The 19,739-nt window shown below is 40.6% G+C and overlaps 3 protein-coding genes across 4 annotated transcripts; 1 reads left to right on the top strand and 2 right to left on the bottom strand.

Moving 5' to 3' along the window:
• Positions 1 to 286: 286 nt before the first annotated feature.
• LOC106369284 (putative clathrin assembly protein At1g03050) lies at positions 287 to 3,103 on the top strand. The gene is made up of 3 exons (XM_013809416.3): positions 287 to 1,189; positions 1,675 to 2,538; positions 2,617 to 3,103. The coding sequence occupies exons 1-3, from the start codon at positions 520 to 522 to the stop codon at positions 2,874 to 2,876; spliced, it is 1,794 nt and encodes a 597-aa protein (XP_013664870.1). The 5' UTR covers positions 287 to 519; the 3' UTR covers positions 2,877 to 3,103.
• Positions 2,915 to 4,888, bottom strand: LOC106369285 (beta-carotene isomerase D27, chloroplastic). The gene is made up of 7 exons (XM_048741996.1): positions 4,556 to 4,888; positions 4,329 to 4,477; positions 4,159 to 4,251; positions 3,993 to 4,054; positions 3,711 to 3,817; positions 3,277 to 3,369; positions 2,915 to 3,151 (listed from the first exon to the last, which is right to left on the bottom strand). The coding sequence occupies exons 1-7, from the start codon at positions 4,812 to 4,814 to the stop codon at positions 3,117 to 3,119; spliced, it is 798 nt and encodes a 265-aa protein (XP_048597953.1). The 5' UTR covers positions 4,815 to 4,888; the 3' UTR covers positions 2,915 to 3,116.
• A 259-nt stretch (positions 4,889 to 5,147) lies between these two features.
• LOC106369283 (protein SPIRRIG) lies at positions 5,148 to 19,595 on the bottom strand. 2 transcript variants are annotated; one of them, XM_048741995.1, is made up of 20 exons: positions 19,121 to 19,595; positions 18,701 to 18,770; positions 18,443 to 18,528; positions 18,039 to 18,174; positions 17,902 to 17,958; positions 17,594 to 17,764; positions 17,300 to 17,491; positions 17,103 to 17,168; positions 16,661 to 16,775; positions 15,337 to 16,502; positions 14,447 to 15,146; positions 14,225 to 14,327; positions 13,009 to 14,123; positions 11,262 to 12,912; positions 10,826 to 10,991; positions 7,980 to 10,738; positions 7,586 to 7,894; positions 7,170 to 7,476; positions 6,932 to 7,078; positions 5,148 to 6,838 (listed from the first exon to the last, which is right to left on the bottom strand). In XM_048741995.1, the coding sequence occupies exons 1-20, from the start codon at positions 19,291 to 19,293 to the stop codon at positions 5,609 to 5,611; spliced, it is 10,719 nt and encodes a 3,572-aa protein (XP_048597952.1). In that variant the 5' UTR covers positions 19,294 to 19,595; the 3' UTR covers positions 5,148 to 5,608. The 2 variants fall into 2 exon arrangements, with proteins under 2 accessions (XP_048597952.1, XP_013664869.2); XM_013809415.3 differs by having other exon boundaries at positions 7,980 to 10,991.
• Positions 19,596 to 19,739: the final 144 nt, after the last annotated feature.

Genomic DNA, 19,739 nt, shown 5'->3' with positions numbered 1-19,739 from the left:
TATATCACATACCGGGATGTTATAAAAGCCTCATCAAGGTATATGCTATTACAAAGTCTAGTTATAAATTATATAACCTCATCTAAACAAAGATTATCGAAATTGTGTGTACCATGGCTAAAAAACGAAGATCACAGGAACGAGATTGACTCCTTAATCAGTATCTCCTCCTTCCACAATTAATGGCAAAGACAAGGAACGAGAATGACTCCTTACTGGAAAATTTCAGTTTACCAATTAAAAAGGTCACGTGGCATATTAATCACCGGCCAAAGTCTCCGAGAACCTCGGCGACTTGCATGGTAAAAATCAACGTACACCAAAGAAACTACATTGACGAAACAAAACAACATACACAATTGAAGACAACAAAGAAACAAAAAGACACACAAAAGGAGAAGAGAGGAAACGAGAACAAAAAAATAAAACAATCCTCTCGTTCTTCCCTTTTCTCTCTTCATCTCATTGTCTTGTTTTTCTTTATCTAACTAAAATACATTTATAATAAATCACAAAAATATGAGTTCTAGTAAACTTAAACGAGCAATAGGAGCCGTGAAGGACCAAACAAGCGTCGGTCTAGCCAAAGTCAACGGCCGAAGCGCTTCTTTATCAGAGCTTGACGTTGCCATCGTCAAAGCCACTCGTCACGAGGAGTACCCAGCGGAAGAGAAGTACATAAGAGAGATTCTTAGCCTAACTTCTTACTCACGCAACTACATCAACGCATGCGTCAACACGCTTTCTAGACGTCTTAACAAAACCAAATGCTGGACCGTTGCTCTCAAAACCTTGATTCTGATCCAACGTCTCTTAGGAGAAGGCGATCGAGCCTATGAGCAAGAGATCTTCTTCGCTACTCGCCGTGGGACAAGGCTTCTCAACATGTCTGACTTTAGAGATGTTTCTAGGTCAAACTCATGGGACTACTCTGCTTTTGTAAGGACTTATGCCTTGTACCTCGACGATAGGCTTGATTTGAGGATGCAAGCTAGACATGGGAAACGTGGAGTTTACTGCGTTGGAGGAGATACCGTGGATGACAAGCAAGATAAGCCCGAGGCTGATCTCTCCAAGGCTATAGTGGTTAGGTCACAACCTACCGCGGAGATGAAAACAGAGGAGATATTCACCAGAGTACAGCATTTGCAGCAACTTCTTGACCGTTTCTTGGCTTGTCGTCCAGCAGGTACTACAAATACAATCCGACTTATGCGATTCACACGAATAGAACATTTTCAGCAATTTCTTAAAATTTCCTAGGGTGGCAAATCAGTTATAACCAAAACGATTTTATTAAAATTTGATTAACGCTATTCAAATCGGTTCAAACCATTCGATTAAAATTGGTCTAAATCGATATAATTAATCAGAATTTATTTAATCAATTAATAATGTTAGTGTAAATCCATATATTTGTCTAATTTATATTCTCTAATTTTTATAATTCATAAAATAATTTTATAAATATAAAAACTAAAATATTTAATATATAATATATATATCAATACTAATTAAAGTGTAGGCTTCACTAGACCTCAAATAATCCGTCTAGTCATAGTCACGCTTTAACAATTTATTCAACATTGTACAAAATAAACAACTTACATCACATCCATTTGTTTTCTTGTTCTATGCTATGTTCATTTTGTAACAAGTTATGTGCATAAACAGGAAGCGCGAGGAACAATAGAGTTGTGATTGTGGCTCTGTATCCGATAGTGAAGGAGAGTTTTCAGATATATTATGATGTGACAGAGATAATGGGTGTTTTGATCGAGCGATTCATGGAGTTAGAGATTCCTGATTCGATCAAGGTCTATGACATTTTCTGTCGTGTCTCTAAACAGTTTGAAGAGCTAGACCAGTTCTATTCCTGGTGTAAGAACATGGGTATCGCTAGGTCTTCCGAGTACCCAGAGATAGAGAAAATCACGCAGAAGAAGCTTGAACTCATGGATGAGTTTATAAGAGACAAAACCGCTTTAGAAGAGACCAATAACTCAAAATCTGTTAATGAGGAAGATGATGATGAAGCGAGAGAAGAGGAAGTAAATGAGGAGCAGGAAGAAGATATGAACGCCATCAAGGCCTTACCTGCACCTCCACCAAAAGAAGATGAAGAAGAAAAAACAGAGGAAGAAGCAGAGGAACCAGTGATAATAGAGGAGGAGAAGCAAGAAGAGGTTGGTGATTTGCTGGATCTTGTGGATATAAGCAGCGGTGAAGCTGCAGAAGCTGGAGATAGCTTAGCATTGGCTTTATTCGATGGCCCTTACGCGAGCGGTTCGGGTTCAGAGTCTGGTCCTGGATGGGAAGCGTTTAAGGATGATGGAGCAGATTGGGAGACGGCTTTGGTGCAGTCAGCTACAAACTTATCAGGACAAAAGACTGAACTCGGAGGAGGCTTTGATATGTTGCTTCTCAACGGAATGTATCAGCATGGAACTGTGAACGCCGCCGTGCAAAACTCAACGGCTTATGGAGCCAGTGGAAGTGCAAGCAGTATGGCATTTGGTTCTGCAGGAAGACCAGCAGGTTTGAAAATAAACATTACTTTGCTCTGTTTACTCTGTTTTCATTTGCATTCTACTAATTTACTATGTATGATTACAGCAACAATGCTGGCACTTCCAGCACCAGCAACGGCCAATGGAAGCAGCAATGGGCCGGTAGTACCGATGGATCCATTTGCAGCTTCCTTGGTGGTTGCGCCGCCAGCTTATGTGCAGATGAATGAGATGGAGAAGAAACAGAGAATGTTGATGGAAGAACAGATTATGTGGGAACAATTCTCAAGAGAAGGAAGACAAGGACACATGAATATAAGACAAAACCAAAACCAGCCTAATTACTCTTACACACCTCAATATTGATTCTGTCTGCAGCCTTTTTTTGTCTACCATTATTCATCTTGGTCTTATAGATCTGCTTATTGTCTTACTCTTTTTGAAAATTCAAACATTTACATGTTTTGTTCTGTTCTTGGTTCAATACCATAGGGCATGAGGTTTGCTTCTATAAGTAATTGTAATCTCTGATTTATCTTTACAAGATAAACTTAAATACTATATGTTTTGATATTACAATCATGTTTAATGTCCCTTGTATGAGCTCTAGTGCTTCACACCATAGCTTCTGTTTGATTTGCCTGCAAAAAACAGAGAATTTTAATTGATATTTATACTCAAATGTCTTGCTTAAGAAGTTATCTTGTTAGTGTTAAAAAAAAAAAAAAAGAAGTTATCTTGTTGGCTGAAACGTTTTCATTCTTACAGAATTGAAAGCATGGCTGTTTCATTACAGGATCATCTTTGATCTCTGGAGGCTCCTGACCAAACATCATCTTACAGCTAAGATCATCAAAATCTGTGGAGAAACACTCAAGAAAAATGTTAATTAGTGTTGTGACATTTTAAAAAGGGAATGATTGCTTGTGTCTTAAGTCAAATCATTGACTTCTTAGAAAGAATAATCACCCATCATTATACATCTTGGAGACTTAATGGGTCTACTTGTAGTTAATTGTGTCCTTAGTGGTGACTCAATGGGACCCTTTAAGATGATATAAAGCTTCCACAAGTCAGAAGTGCAGGCTACTATTTTCACCATATATTAAGTTTGATTTCAACTGCTTTATTGAATGCTAAGATCTTCTTGTTTTAGTGATTGCAACTATATAATAAAGAGAATGATATTTTGAGTAGTACCGGGCATCATGTAGATAGGCATTCCAAGTGAGTTTTTTATGAAGATTTGTGATGGGATTTTACAAAGGTGAGTGCACATACCAACACAATTAGTCTGCTCAAGAAACCTACAAAATTTAACAACAGTTAAAAGCATTATTAACAGACAAAATTCAGTAGTGAAATTAGTGTTGTTACTGGTGGTTTATGTTAAGTAATGATTGTTTATGGAAGAATGATTTTGATTTTTTTTGTCTCACATTAAGTGATCAGATGGGACCAAATAGAGAGATTACACTTAACCTGCACTTCTTTATGAACACCATGCTCTTCTCTTTCTTTCCATTAACCTCAGTCTCCCTCACCTTTTCAATAATGTTCCCAAATTCAAAATACTTCCGTTTATTAGAACTAAAAAACAAAGGCAAAGTTTAGGATCTTTGAGGTAATGAAACAGTTTATATCTTACCTCTGAAGGTCCAACAAGCCACGCGAAAAACACTGTGGTGAATAGCGCGAACATCTCTCTCGATAGTTTCGAAGGTGGTAAAAGCATTTTGATCTGTAATTTTAGCAAGAAAATGTTACTTTTATTAATTTCTCATGACTAGTTGATCTTATAAATCCATAAGAACTTACCAAGGAGAGTATCACTGCTGGAAATGCTCTGTCCAAAGCAACAAGAACAAGCTCATGCTGTTGCTTGATGTCTAAGTTACCCGCAACCCTAGTTGCCGTGTCCACTAAGCTATCATAACCAGTACTCTTGCTGCTACTACTACTCATCCCTGAAAAAAGTATCTCATACCTCTATCTTATGTGAACTAAATGAGCAAAGATTCAAAGTATAGATGTGAGATACGAACCTGCAGTGTCTTGAAGAGTCTTTGATAGATAATTAATGGCAATTTTCGACAAGAAGTTGTCTTCATTGCTTGCATTCTTCTTTTTCAATAGTTCCGTTCCTGATGTCTCTTTTACAACCTTGAGTTCTCCAGAGTAGGCTGGCTTTGAGCTGAGAGTTGCGGAAATGCTTGAACGTCCATAGCGAGTGCGTGTATCGTTGAGCCGGATTGTGAAACCAATGATCTTGGTCTGAGAAAGTGATAACTTAGTGTTCATCATTGGTCTTATGGAAGAAGTAAGAACATAAGGAGAGAACTCGTTGCAGGTTCTTTTTATTTTTCTGAGGCCAATAATCAACGGTTCCCATGTCTATATATAGATAGGAAACATAAATGACAGATTTGCCCTCGGGCGTGTGGTGCATGAGAGTTTGGATAGTCTCCAGACAATTAACACACGCGCGAGATGTGCAGCTGGGAATGGGATAGCCTATAATGGGCCTCACCGTTACACAAGCCCATATTAATAATTGGGAAAGAAAACTGAAAAACCAATTCATCATGGCTCGTTAGAACTTATTTGACAAACCATGTTTTTGTATCTATAATCAAGAGCAAAAAAACAAATACATTGAAGCAAAAGATGAAGAATACAGAGGTTACAAACAATACAACAATTGCAGAGATGGGGCTGTAAATACTAATATGCCCAGCTTCTGCAACGAGTTTTCAAGAAGAAGAAAATAATATTAAGTGAAACAAACGCCGCAAAAATACAATACTGTACACAGTAGTACACAACACTCCCCTGTAAAGCTTGTAATCTTCCCATCTATTTACACAAATCCTTAAACCAAACCTTTTCTCCTTCCCAATCTTGAAAACTCCTTAACCGAGAATGTCTCGCCTCGCTCTCTTCCTCTTAGCCTGCAAGTCAGTGATGTAAGAGATTCAACAGAGCCAACACCTTTGTTCAGACTTTGTTCTGCTTCCTACTATGTGGTCCTGTCTTGAAGTCCCCTTCTCCGGTTCTACCCAAAGGGGAATGACTGGTCTCCGCTTTACATCCTATACCTATGAAGCCTGTTTCATTGAAGCTTGTTTCAGTGATGCCTGTTTCAGTGATGCCTGTTTCATTGAAGCTCTTAATGTCTCATCTGGTAATGTCCATGAAAGCAGCTGTCCAGCTGAATCGCCGCTCAGTAACTGCTTAAGGTCGCTCGTGAGATGGAGAGCGGTGACCGCTTGCTTATGGAATTTCAACACCTTATGTAGAATCAACTTGTACTCTGGCACTTGATCACCCAAATTCAACCCTCCTGTTCTGTTGCTACTACTCGTTTTGCTCTCGGCACTCAACGGATCAGTACAATGTATCATCCGCCATATTTTAACTGCTCCACTCTGATGACCAGTTACATACCAGGCTGTTTCAAGCCAGTCGGAAGATGTCGAACCCGTTACAGATAATACCGAATCAGATGGTAACTGCGATGTGTTGGCCACAGCAAGGCAATCGCCATTGATGCTCCAAACCGCAAGGACAGTGCCGGCAGCAGTTACAATTTCCCCGGTAAGGTCATTGATGTAGATTGCTGTGATGGGAACTGGGAAGTTAGGAAGCTGTCTCACAAAACTCAACGAACTGAGATCCCATATTATAACTGTGCAGTCATCAGACCCACTCGCAATCATCATGTACGGTTGGCTTACGCGTAGACACGTGACTGTAGCTGTGTGAGCACATAGGGCTTTCTCTAACCGTAATCGTCGCGAGCCACGTGGCCCATCCTTGCTCACTCTCCACACGCAAACTAGACCATCTTCTGCTCCAGTGACCACAATGCGTCCATCGTGACTAACACCAGCACACTGGATCTGGTTGCTTTCGTGGAGATTCTCATGAGTTGATAGCAGTTTGTCCTGATCATAGCTCATAAATCTCAAGCTTCTGTCTGGGAAACCCCACGTTATGTATTTCGTATAGCCACTGGGTTTCAGGAAGCAGTTAGCCCCGGCGACGAGCACCTTGTCGTGCAAAGTAATGATCTGGCTTATAGAAGATGAACATTTACGCGTCTCGTGAGGAACTAGATGCGTCGAATGTTTCAGAGGGTGGAGAGGGATTTTTCGGTCTGTTCTCCTTTTGACATGAGGTTTCTGGAATAATTGCTTCGGAGTTTGCCCAAAATGATTAATCTGCGCTAGTATGGAAGCTTTCATTGCGGGATCGGTAACTGCATCGATATCAACATTTCCCTCGTACGTGTAATGATAGAAAACATTTACAGCTTCTTCTGCAGCCTGTGAATAAACATTCCAATAAAGAAGGATTATATAACATGATTTCTGCATTCTACTTGGCTAGAAGCAAGAGGAAAATGTTGTCTAATGTACCTTTCCTCTCTGTTTGTACCCAAAGATGAGATCTATCCAATGATGCAGATTCTCTGAGACGTAATCTGACTCCAACGCTTCTCTGTGCTTGAGGATGAACTCACGAACGCTACCTCTAGCCCACGGAGGCAGAAAGACTTCACCAACCTGAATTTATGCAGGAGAACTATCCATATCAAAACATGAAAGGAAAATAGTACATTCAAACGCGATTAAAAGAACTAGAATTGGCACAAACCCTCTCTCCTGACTGTTTTTCACCCAAATCAAGGCTGAATCTGTTTTCCAAAAACTCGGGCATGTAGAAGAATTCAGGAATGAGTTCTTTTACATCTGAAGTATTTCCCTTTCCAGATGCACTTAGCCAAGTTTCTTTTATACTATTGAAGAGTCTATCAGCATGATCAAACTGACCGCCCTGCAGCTTCTGGTTTTCAGCACTGAACGGTGGGAGGCGAATAAGGTAAAACAGGACAATTCCAGCACTTGAATAATGAGAACCATAATGAAATTTTGGAACCTCAGGATCATCCCAGCTCTCATATCTGCAATCAAGGAGGTAAAAGGGAATACATGATAAGCAAAGGTTGAATAGAATTATGCTATCGTGAAACCATAACTACTTAACATGAAAAATTTAGATGTATGACGAACCGTTTCCTAAATTCTTCTTCTCCTTCAGGTGTCTGGCAACCCATTGGTTTATGAAGCTTGCGGAATGTTTTGGGATCTGACAAATCAAGACTCTCACTATCATAATCTGCGAGAACCCAAGGAAATACTGGATACTGCGTCAGATCACTGTATCCACGTCCTGCTAGGGTATTGAGATGCATTAGGTAATGGAAATTGCTGATTTCCCCATTTTGCCATCTTTTTGAGAATGAATTCGCCATTAATCTGAAAAGGCGGCTTCCCTCATTACTTTCCTGTTTTGCTGATCCTGAAATGGTTGTGTCGAGCCTGGGAAAAATAAAGATATGCATTAATGTTAAATCAGTAGCGAGGAACAAAAGGAAACGAGATGAAAAGAACGATGATACCGTACATGCTGTTCCTTGGAAGATTCATGGCAACCAGATTTTTGAAAACTTCTTCCCTCTCCTTCTTGTGGAACACGAGGAGATCATTACATCCATCCATACTAAAGATCTCAATGGCAACCGGACGTAGCTGGTAATCACGTTTTAAAATTTCATGAACATTATCAAGCTTCCACATACGCCAAGGATGCGGCAAGTTGCCAGTCGTGCCCATTTTTTCTTTTCCCCAAGCACCACCACCATATGCCCATGCTCTTCCCCCTACAGCTCCCGTTTTCACTGCTGTCGTCCATGATGTGCTAGACTTAGACTGGAAATCCAGGCTTCCAGAGACATCTTTTTTCACACCCAACGCTTGATCAATAACAGATAACTCATCTTCGCATTCCTTCTCACAAATACACCCATCATCGTCAATATAAAAGTTTTCTATCACATACAGACAGAACTCCCCTATTAAGAAGATTCCATCATGCTTGTCGAGATCAACAACTCTCTCGCAGTTGTATCTGAACCTAATCTTTTCAAGATGCTCCAGATATGGCCTGATCAAATACTCACCATCATCATTCAGTTCCTTCTCTGATTTTTCCTCCGGGCCTTTCGTGTCATCCATTTTAGCAGAAGATGAATGTCTTGGAGAGCCAGTCTCAGATTTTGCATGGGTGTTGTCTGTTATTGGCACAGATGCTGTACTAGATTTGGCACCAAAGTCAAGAGCAGAATGAAGACTTGCTTCGTTTGTACTGCTAGCTCTATCATCATTCCATCCATTTCTGGCAGAAGCGACATCTTTAAAATCATCCGACTCTTTCAAAAACGACTCATCATAAAGTTCACTGAGCAGGAAAGCTGGATCAGAATCCGTGTCAGAAATAACTGGCCCATCTTCATTTTTGGCTTTGGGAAGCTCAATTTCTCCAAGTTCCAACTTTCCATCAAGAACATTCTGCATGCTATCAATTTTTAGCTTACATCGTTCAAGCTTTTTGCGCATTCTGTACGGACCTTCAATCGGACAGAGCTGCCATTCGGGATCTTCAGAACCATTGGATTTACGCATTGGGAAGATTCCACGCTCATGCACAAGCTGCTGGAGATGAGTTTGCCACTCGCTCTCAGCATGAAGTATCCAACCATATTTGTTTTGTCGAACAACTCTAAGCTCAGTAGACATGGCATCACGCAATACTTCAAGCGCATATCTCCGCTCATTCAACTGATCCCAGTGTTTTAGGTCCAATTTCGACATATCTCGTGCTTTTCTCCCCATCTCTCTCTTCCGGCGACTTTCCATCCCCTTTATCCTGACACCAGGAAATTTTGCTGAGCCAGCTATGTACTGTACCCACATTATTGCAGCACACTGCTCCAGTACTTTGTTAATAATCTTCTCCGAGCTTTCAAGCCACTTAAAGAATTCTGGTAGATTCCCAGTCAACAACTTATCAAAACCGCCATGTAGAACATCAAAGTTTTGTCCTTGGTTTGGTTTAGTGACGAGCAAATCCTCAAGGGCAGATCTTCGGTGCACCAGCAAATATTTGACAATATCAAGTGACATGTTTTGCACACTCTTTCTCTGGTCAAGGACCAGGGAGATTAAATTCACACACAGACAGCAATTCAAATCAGTATCAAGATTGCTTGGGCAGAATATGATTCTCCTGTTTGCGACCAACAACTGCAGAACTGTTGAGATGTCAATCCCATGTTCATCAACAGCTGGATTCGGAGATGGCCTCTTCTTGGATTCGACAAGTAAACCCAGTTGTGATAACAGTTCCTCCTCTCCAATAGTTATCAAGAACGATGGCAGGAAACAATATAGTATCATTCTATTTGTGTTCTTCAGGATTGAGTGTACATAAGCGTCAAGCTGCCGTGTTGCTCTTCCAAGGGATAACAAACCTTTCCCTGAGGGAAAGACTCCTTCAACCCTACCATCTTTGTTAGCTAATTGCAACATCGACAACAAAAACTCAAGAGCTCTAAGAACACCAGTGGGGTGAGGAAATGCACCCATATACACACGGTCCACTATCATCCAGCAAAACGTATCCAAGTTCGCAGACCATTTGGTCTTGTCCAGCTTCTTCTCGTCCTCTTCATCATCACGCAAGAGACGCCTTTCAAGATAGTTCATGACTCTGCTAAGGCACAAGCCTTGAAAAACTAGCACACTTTCAGGATCAACATAGAAAGGAACCATTTCCAATATGCTTTCCAGAACCGGTACAGCTTTAACCTGTTCAGTCACTAAGTCAGCAAGTACCTCTGCCATAAAATCTAACACGGCACTCGCTCCGGCAGAACAAGGCCCGCCACCATAGCCAGTTTCATCTATTTCGAGGAGAAGTTTTGGGCTAACTGTAAAGAAGGCACTGACAGCAGAAGACCCGTGGGAGCCTGACTTTCGTTCTGAAGATGCATCAACTTCATTAACAGATACATATGATTCAAGAAAAGGAGAACCCACTGTAGAACTTTTAGATTCATTATAGTTAGAGCCTAGCCAGGATGCAAGTGCAACAACCGGAGATGGTGATGGAGTGAATGAGACTTTGAGGCCTGATTTTTCAGATAAAAGGGGAGACTCGATCATAGGGAAAGATGCAGAACTCTGAGAATCTGTTGCCTGAACTTGACTTGCATTCCCTTTGCGATCGTGAAAATCCTTTTCACTTGAAGGTGATGCATGGCCGACATGATTACCTTCTTGTTTCTTAACATCTTCAACACCTTGAAATAATTTACTTGCGTCCTGTGGTGGTGGTGTAAGAATGTTCTCCATCTTATCTCGAACCACATAATTTGCTGATAAAGGCATTTCTTCAGAGCTAAGACTGACCTGCCCTTGAGGGAAACTTCCAGCACTGATGGAGGTTTTAGCGGACTTATCCTGGTTATGAGGCAAGCTAAAGAGAGTTCCTTGTGAGCCGTTATCGTCATCATTTGTATGCTTCTCTTCTGCCTTCACAGAGAGCTGTTTCGCCATCTTCACAGCATACGCAGCCCTACAGCACGAAAAAACCTTTAGGCGCAAATTATGCAAATAATATCTAGCAGGTTACGCTATCCAACATCATGAAAATATCCTAGTCTTATCTTAGACCCTCTGAAATTGAGCAAGAGATGACACGTTAAACATATTACAGTCCACATTTAGTATATTCATCGACTATTAGATCGATGCCGGAAATCATTTATTTTCAAAAAGCCCAAAAGAAAATCATCAATATTTAGTAGGTGGTGAAAATTATATCAATAGGTCTGATGATGCCAACCTGACACAGGAAAAGTAAAGATCAGCACAATTTTCAACGAAGTCTGCACGCCTGCAAGCAGCAGAGAATTGAGGGCACATCTTGGAAAGGTCAACCATGAACCGGAGAACAGACGTCGCAGCAGCAGGAGCTGATGCTTCGCCACCCATCAAACGTGCCGCATACGTTTTGTGCATCAAAGCTTCCCCTTGAAGCTCCCCAGTCATTTCTGCCCCCTCTACAAGCTCTGCTACAAGACTGGCACTGACCTGAGAGAGATTTCCAGACTGGTGGGCGAGCATTGATTGCATGATCAACCTGTCATAAGTAGATCTAGCCATTCCTACCACCGAATCCAACAGATCTATGAATTTTAACTCCACATGGCTTCCATCATTCGGGACTAGGGCATGAAAGTCTAACATCCGAACCTCCGGTAGTCTTGGATGAACAGGTTTCCCAAAGATCAAGCAGAACAGTATGTAATATATGTCTGGGGAATCATAAAAGTTCTCAAGTACTCGCATCAGCGCCTGATAACCTCCACTTGTCCGAAATTTAAGGGAAAAGTTAGGAGAAGAAGCAAGAGAAACACCAAGAAGGGTCATGATCCATCTCATACTTGTAGGATGCACAGCTTCATCGAGGAAGTATGTTACTAATTTTGATGAGACTATCTTATGCCACAACTCCAGAAGTTCCTCTGCTTTTATTGTCACCTGGAGATCAATGAGCATTTCCAAAAGCATGTTTCTCACAATTACATGCTTTCCCATTGACTCGCGCAATAATGAGCTTCGTGACTTCACTTCAGGTGGATTAAATGTCATAATCACAAACCTAACCACATTTTCAAGCTCAGCACTCAAGAAGCCATCTTCTAAGATGCATCCAAGCAAAACAACTAATTTTTCCAGCACCGGAACTTCCACGTCACCTCTCTGAAGTGTCACTAACAAATGTTCCACCAGATTGATTCTTCGCAGAATTGTAAGATTGTGGTTCCTGTACCAATGCATTGAAACCAGATTTTCCAGAAAACCAAGTAAAGCAATCTGGATGGAAATAGGGGATGTTACCCAAAGGGTCCAGTCCAAGAGGACATGTTCAATCATATCCGCGTTGGATAAGACAATGCAGTTTGATGTTTCAACAGGGATATCGGTTTCAAACTCAGAAAGATGACTAATAGAATCCTTGGGAAGAGAAAAGTCATCCATATCCCCATGAGACCCAACTGAGGAACTTTCGTAGCGGAATCTCGAAAGACCAAGATCCTCATAGCTGTTTTCGAATACAGCCTCCGTATGTGTCATATTAATATGACTCTGTCCACTCTCCAGTTTCTTTGGCTCCGAAAACAAAGCCTCGCATGCAGCAATCTGGAAAAATATCTCCAAAGACGGCATATCAAATAGGGTCATTTTGGGACGCAAAAATAGTGCTAGTAGATGATATCCCCTGATGGTTTGCATATCTTTCACATTCTGAGGGTTTTGATGAAGCGCACAAGCAAGCAATGAAAGAGCCATATGTAGCATATCTCTAGATTCGGCAGCCTCGACAAACGCGAGTACAACAGCCATTCCTCCCACGGGGCGGATAGTATCGCCAATAACATTTTGTCTGCAGATACATACATTTCCCACCAGACGTCCAAAACGTGGTATTCCTACACCGTTTGAAAAAGCAGAATCAGTCAAACAACGTAACTAGATCAGATTAGAACGTACAAAAAGGAACTAGAGTATTAAAGGTCCCCGTATACCTCCAATTGGAGAAGCAGCCGCGGACAATGGGTCAACCAGATTAAGCAGGGAAAAACTTCCAGACGCACGGATGAATTCAGAGCATGTCCCATCAAATGCAAAAATAAGTTTCTTGCCAGGTAACTGAAAGGAAAGATTCCCCAACCTCTCAAGATCCCAGACAATTCCACTACCATCTGCACTAGAGTCTCCTTGTCTATTGCTTCCATCAACCTTTTGCCCATTGGGCAATGAAGTCAAATCACTGTCTAATGAGTCCAGGATAGCCATGCTCCCCCCACCACAAGCCTGATTTGGCACAAAGCGTAAGAGATCCGCATCCTGGAAAAGACCTTTGTACCCTCTACCAAGAATGTACATGAAACCAATGCAACCTGATGTGAGCACCTCCTCGAAAAGATAACACGAGCGTGTTCTCCATGTCAGATCACTAACTCTGGCACAAGTAGCTGGAGTTCCAACTACTACTTGCAAAGATTTTCCAACAGGCGATGGAGAGTACCCCAATTTACCCGTATGCCTTAGTTTCCCATCAAGATAGACAGTTGCAACACTAGCCTGGAAGAGCCCAGCAAGCGCATTCGGTTTACTATGAACAACAGCAAGGTGATGCCACCTGCCCTCTTCAATCTCCAATCCAGAAAACGACAATGAACTTGAATTGCTAGTGGCAAGGGTCAAAATACCATCCTCCTGAAAGTAAAGTTCTGCATAGAATGGACTTTCATTGCTTACAGCACTAACAGAAAACATCCGAAATATGTTCCGTTCGTGTTGTTGCGCAGTCGAGGTGCGCTTCTTTGATGAAGTGCCAAATTTGGATGCTTCTGGTTCTTTTTCTTGGGTTGTTAAGAAATTGCGAAACTGGAACCAACAAACAAATGAATAACCAGCAGCAGGAGGCCAAGATCTTTCTCCCAGAGACACCTGAACAGAAGCATGCCCAGTTTTGCTCATGTCCATCTCTACAAAAGGAGCCAGGGATAGATTTTCCAAGGCTGTGTCTTCCATGATAATTAGCTTTTCCATCATCCCAACTATTGCATGACCTGAATTCATAATCCTCATTTGCAAAACATATCTAAACAGCATTCGAAGCTCAGACGGGGACAATCTACACAAAGAAAACTACGTACTAAGAATACAGACAGAAAGAACAAATATGGCAACCTTCGAAATGAATTCTGAATATACTAAATATGCTGTAATTCGTACCTGTATGCTCCAAGAATTTTCACAATCTTCAAAGCATAAGAAAGAAATGGAGATGAACCCGGAAGAAAGGGGTAAATTATCTCCAACAGAAGTTCCACGCAGCCTGTTCAATTACAATTCATGAAGAACGAGAAAGGGGTGAGAGAGAATAACAGGGAAAAAACAACAACGACAGGGATCTGAAAATTGATTGAAGAATACCCCAAGAGGCGTGGTTCTTACCAACTGATGTGAGGTTTTCCTGATTGAAAGGACTGGCACGCGCAAGACATTCCAGAAGATTTAAAAGTTCTAGCTGCATTTTCGGACTAAAGAGCAACAATGAACGGATAAGAACTCTAACGGCACCTGCATTGTAGATTCTCTCCTTATCAGGATTGAATTGGCCTGATGGGGTTGTTACAATAAAGGTTGTCTTTTCACTTTCTGTTGTAGCAGCAGAGGCAGTAGATTCTGATGTCAAAAATGGTGGAACCACCACTTCAAGTGCAAGTTCTAACAACAGCTGTATAACCTGCCTTTCCAACTTAACACACAGTAATCCAGACTCCACCAAGAGATCATAAAATGTCTGAGACGTTATCACAGCGTGAAGTTTCATCCTATTAAGAGCATTCTCACAGACGGCAGCTGTCATAAGGCGAAATAGGTATTTAAACAATTTGATGTAAACCATCAAATCAGACTCATCCATGTTCTCTTTGTTCCCCTGGAAAGTATGAAGGGTCGTCAATAGAAGAGAGAAACCAGTGGCTTCGCCAAAGACTCTTTGGGCAGAACTATTGACACCAACAATTCGCCACAGAGCACCCATTGTATCACATTTGGCATCATCATGAAGCTTGTACTGATGGCCAGAAATACTAGTAACCATTCCACTCTTCAACAAATCAACAACAGCTCCTAATTCTTCATGATGGACCTGGTTTAAGAGACATTAAGAAAAGTAAGGATTTTGTCAACAATGTAAAATATACAATAGTGGCATCAGTGTAAATCCAATTCATCAACTTTGCAATATAATTTGCTGTGGTGTAACAAATCCAAGAAAAGGAGCGGAACAAATCTGTGTAAGTAAAACAAAGCTAAGTCTTGTTCGGAGTTTAGTTTACCTGTTTAGTGTCTTCCGTTATTAGACAAGATAAGACCCTCAAGACACCGGTTCGATGGGCATCCGATATCAAGAAAGGAAGAATAATCGTCACACCATTCGCCGCACGGAAAGATGCCTGATTAGCCTCAGCTTTCTTCAACAAAGAGATCAGGCAATCCCAACCAACAGTAATAGTGTCGTCAACTTCAAAGACAGGTAACTTTCCTGACCCAGATTCCATCAACTTTGGTGAAGAAATGATGGCATCTTTAGTATCTAAGTGCTTTTTGAAGCTACCTGCGCTAGGCTTCCGATCTGAATTGTTAGAGACTCCACTATACTGATCTGGACCCATAAGAAGCTTGTGCTGCTTCAAATCATCCTGTAAGACTTCCAAAACACCAACTTCACGTAGGACTTTCTTATATTGTTGATCAAACGATATGAGCTTCACAAAGAAAGAAAGTATGGTCTGCTTCAACTGAGATGTGATTGGCTGTTGCAATAAGCAACAAAGGGACAACAATTCTTGCTCTGGAACACAATTCACAACTGTGACAGCATATTCAAGAATTTTGAGGATTATATCTTGCAGCGAGGAAGGAAACCCCGCCATGTTGAGGACAAGTAATGGAACGGTCCTTAATTCCTGACACAATCTATAGTTTTCCACGTGGCTCGAGAATATCTTGAACATTCTGTTCAATACTTCTGCCTGAAGATCCTTATTCTCTGCCTTCAGGAAGATATCTTGCAGCATTTGGACAGCTTCCAGGTCTTTAACTTTACTACTTCCCTGTTCCCATGTTTCATCATATATACTATCAACAGATGGGGTTGGACTTCTGCTATGCCCAGTTGGCTTCGTTTGGGATGAACGTGAGGCCCTACTTATAGATGGCTCAGCTGGACCAGTCTGAGCTAGGGTGACAAGGACATCAAGCAACCTCGACAATGATGGAGAAAATTTTTCTGACGAAGAATCAGCATTTTCTCTACTTTTTGTATTTCCACCATCAGGAAACACTTCTGAGCCATCTGAACCACTATATTGATCGATAGATGAACTAGTGGACACAAACGTCTGATTCTTTGGCGAGGAAGATAGAACCAGGGCAAACTGAACAAGAAAGTGGTAACCGTGTGCATTACGTATGTCTTCCCTGAGCCTAACACCCCCAGCCTCTACAAAGTCAAAACTGAAAACGATTAGTAGCCATAGGTTAGAACAGCTTACATGTTATGTGACAACTGAATGTTATAATCTCTCGTTGCATTTTCCATATGGAGAATATGCTTAAGAATATATTTAGAGCGCTTATATTGGTGTAGACCATATTTACCAGGTCTGTATGATAATTCCACGCACTCAAGTAACAAGTCCACAATACCCATTGTGTAAGCTGAGTCACCACAATCTGGATCAAAATCTTTGACAGCCATCAAAAGAACCTTTACCTACAGGAGAAGTCAGGAAATTATATGATTTGTAGGTTTGGTAGACTACTATAAGCAATTCACAGTAGAAAATGAAACCCTTTTCCAATGCCTTATTGGACTTAATCACTTCGTAATACTAAACTAAAATATACGCATACAACATTTAATTATCATTTGCTTTTATCCTTAATTTAATCAACGTAAATCTTCTGAAGGGAAGTTTTTGACCAAAGAAATTTAACATTAGCAAGAAAGAATTAACCTATACCCACGTAGAAAGCTTATTAAGTGTGCAGGCGAATCAATAAACAACACATAGGCAGTCTGCAAAATTTAATGTCATACCAGATGGTGCTTGCGTATATATCTTGATGTGCTCCCATTGTCATTGACTAGAAGAAGTCCAAGGATCTGGAGGAGACACGGAAGGGTGTTAAATGGAACTATAAGCATCAAGTTTCAACCGTCAAGCTAAAAAAGCCGTTCACAGAATTTTTTTCGGTTGGCAACACAATACTCTAAAACAGATGCACGAAAAATACCTGCATTGCATGTCTGTGAAGCTGAATGCTATGGAGAGGGACTAGGCCTTTTTTATACTGAGAGAAGACAATAACGGCGCCATTGGCAACCATATTGAAAAGCGACTCAAGAGAGTCATCTTCAATCAAACTCTGAGCGGCAGAAGGATTGCTTGCTAATCCTTTCATAATATGTACAATACTACCCTCCACCTACAAGAATGAGGGGTAAACTTTAGTTGTCAATATCCAGCTCAAAACAAAGTATTTGTTTTAGTCTTATTAGAATTTGGAACACAGTTATGGAAACAGAACCTCAAGTCGTCTAGTCTGAAGTACTTTATATCCAGCATCTTTGTCCACTGATTTCTCTTCCAAATCATTTGTTTTACTTTTGCTTAGTTCATCATATGCTAGAAGCGCACTGAAAACGTGTATAAGACAGCAGAATATCCCAGAATCCAGTAGAGATTGTTTATCGATTGGCTGAAAAGAACACATACAAGGCGTTTAGGAGGTAGCACATTATATATTAACGCATAAAAAATCCAGCATACTGGACAAATTGAGCTTTGTAAGCTTTTATGGAGTGCGTAAACTGGAAAAGGTAAAAAAAAAACTACCCCAGATACAAGTACTTCAACAGCAGTCAAAAGGTTCGCACCAGGACTAAATCCCTCCTGCAGGAAGAAATCATGTATTAAAAATAGAGAAGATAGGTTGGCATGTCAAGATGCACAACATTTAGAAAAAGGCAAACCTTGGTGACATCTGAAAAGAACCTTAATATTCTCTCTACATCCAATGACCTTGTCTTGCTGCCGATCTTCAACTTTTCAATATCTGTCACAAATGCTCTCCCGATGACAAAAGAGAATATATGTGTTTCTACTAACCTGAAACCAAAATAAATTTCTCAATATAGGTGATATTACCATATATGTGAGCTACAATCACAGAATATGAAGTACAGAAGAGGATCCTCTGGACAGGGGAATAACATGCAGGTTGAGAAACGTCTTTTTCTCCAAAACAATTCAAATGATGTGAAGACTCGGAAACACTTTAATTTGGTGCAAATGCATTTTTTTTTCTCTCGAAACAACAAAGCCCATTTCAACGTATATCCAACCAGAATGGGAGAAAGAGTATGGAATAGCTTACATTGTAACTAATTGATCTATATTAGCATTCCGCTTCACTAATCTACAAAACGTATCCACGGTGAGATTCAAGGCGGCTTCCTTCTCCTGTGTGACATATGAACGATTAGCATTAATTATTTTTAGTCTTTTGTAGGCAGATCATATACTATAAAAATGCCAAAAGAGGAACTGTTCCAAGATTACAGGTAAGACATTCTGTCAAAAAAAAAACACACAAGTATAGCAAATCATCAGTTTGGAATATCAAAGTAAAAACCTTTTCAGAGCTTGAAGAACGGAACTCTTCCCATGACCTCTTGAAGTCCAGTTCCAATTCATGGTGTTCTCTGCTTTCAAGAAGTGAAAAAGAGGATTACCAATTGTTTTACAACAATCAGTCAATAGGCTTGTACGACTGTCGTTGTGGCCAACATAAAGCTGATTAACTATTTCTACTAAACATGTAAAAGAAAAAGACTTATACATGTAAGTAGCAGCAGTCTCTGACTCTTATTTATCAATCCTATCACAAAACCTAGCACCACAAAAAGCAATCTAAAAGAGACTATCCACTTAGTTGATGCTGATTCATTTATAAAGCAATATAAAAGAGACTATCCACTTAGTTTGATGTTGATCACTTAACAAGCAATCTAATCGGGAACCACAGCCAGATCAAGCAGAATCCATAGCATACCTCGAAGGAGATGAGTTGAAGTCACTGCGAGAAGACTCGCCGGCGTGAGTAGTAGATAGAGGGGAGGAGGGAGCAGTTAGGTCAACGGAAAAAGCATCGGCGGTTGCGGAGTCAGGGGATTGAGCTAAACCGACCTTCTCCTTGATGTCCTTAAGCAATGTTGACCATTTCATGGTTGTCCACTTTCATCCGACGACGACGAGAGCAGACTCCTCCCACAGATCCGAGTCGAGTCGAGTCAGAGATCAGAAAGAAGCTCTCATCGCAAGAAAACAAATATTTATCCTAAAATGACGCCAATGGAATTTGAATTAAAGGAAAAAAAAAAAAGTCTTTGAGATCAAATTGAGCTGAAGGTACAATGTCTCAAATTAGGGTTTCTTGTCAAAGCAGAAAGATCTAAGATCCTTTGAATAATCCCTTGCACGATTTTGACAAAATAGGAAGAAAAGGAGCTTAGCACAGAAAAAACGAATTTTTTATTTTTATTTTAATTAAGTTAATGATTTTGATTTTTAGCTGAAAAGAAAAATCAAGTTTTCAATTTCTTCCGGCTTTCGTCGTTATATTTTTTTTTGTTGACGGCGTCTCTCCGCGCCTTGTTCATTCTCTCGTTGTA

Source organism: Brassica napus, chromosome A9, assembly GCF_020379485.1.
Source record: "Brassica napus cultivar Da-Ae chromosome A9, Da-Ae, whole genome shotgun sequence".
NCBI classification, from domain to species: Eukaryota; Viridiplantae; Streptophyta; class Magnoliopsida; order Brassicales; family Brassicaceae; genus Brassica; species Brassica napus.
Note: the sequence above shows the minus strand (reverse complement) of the source record. Positions and strands in the feature narration are given on the sequence as shown.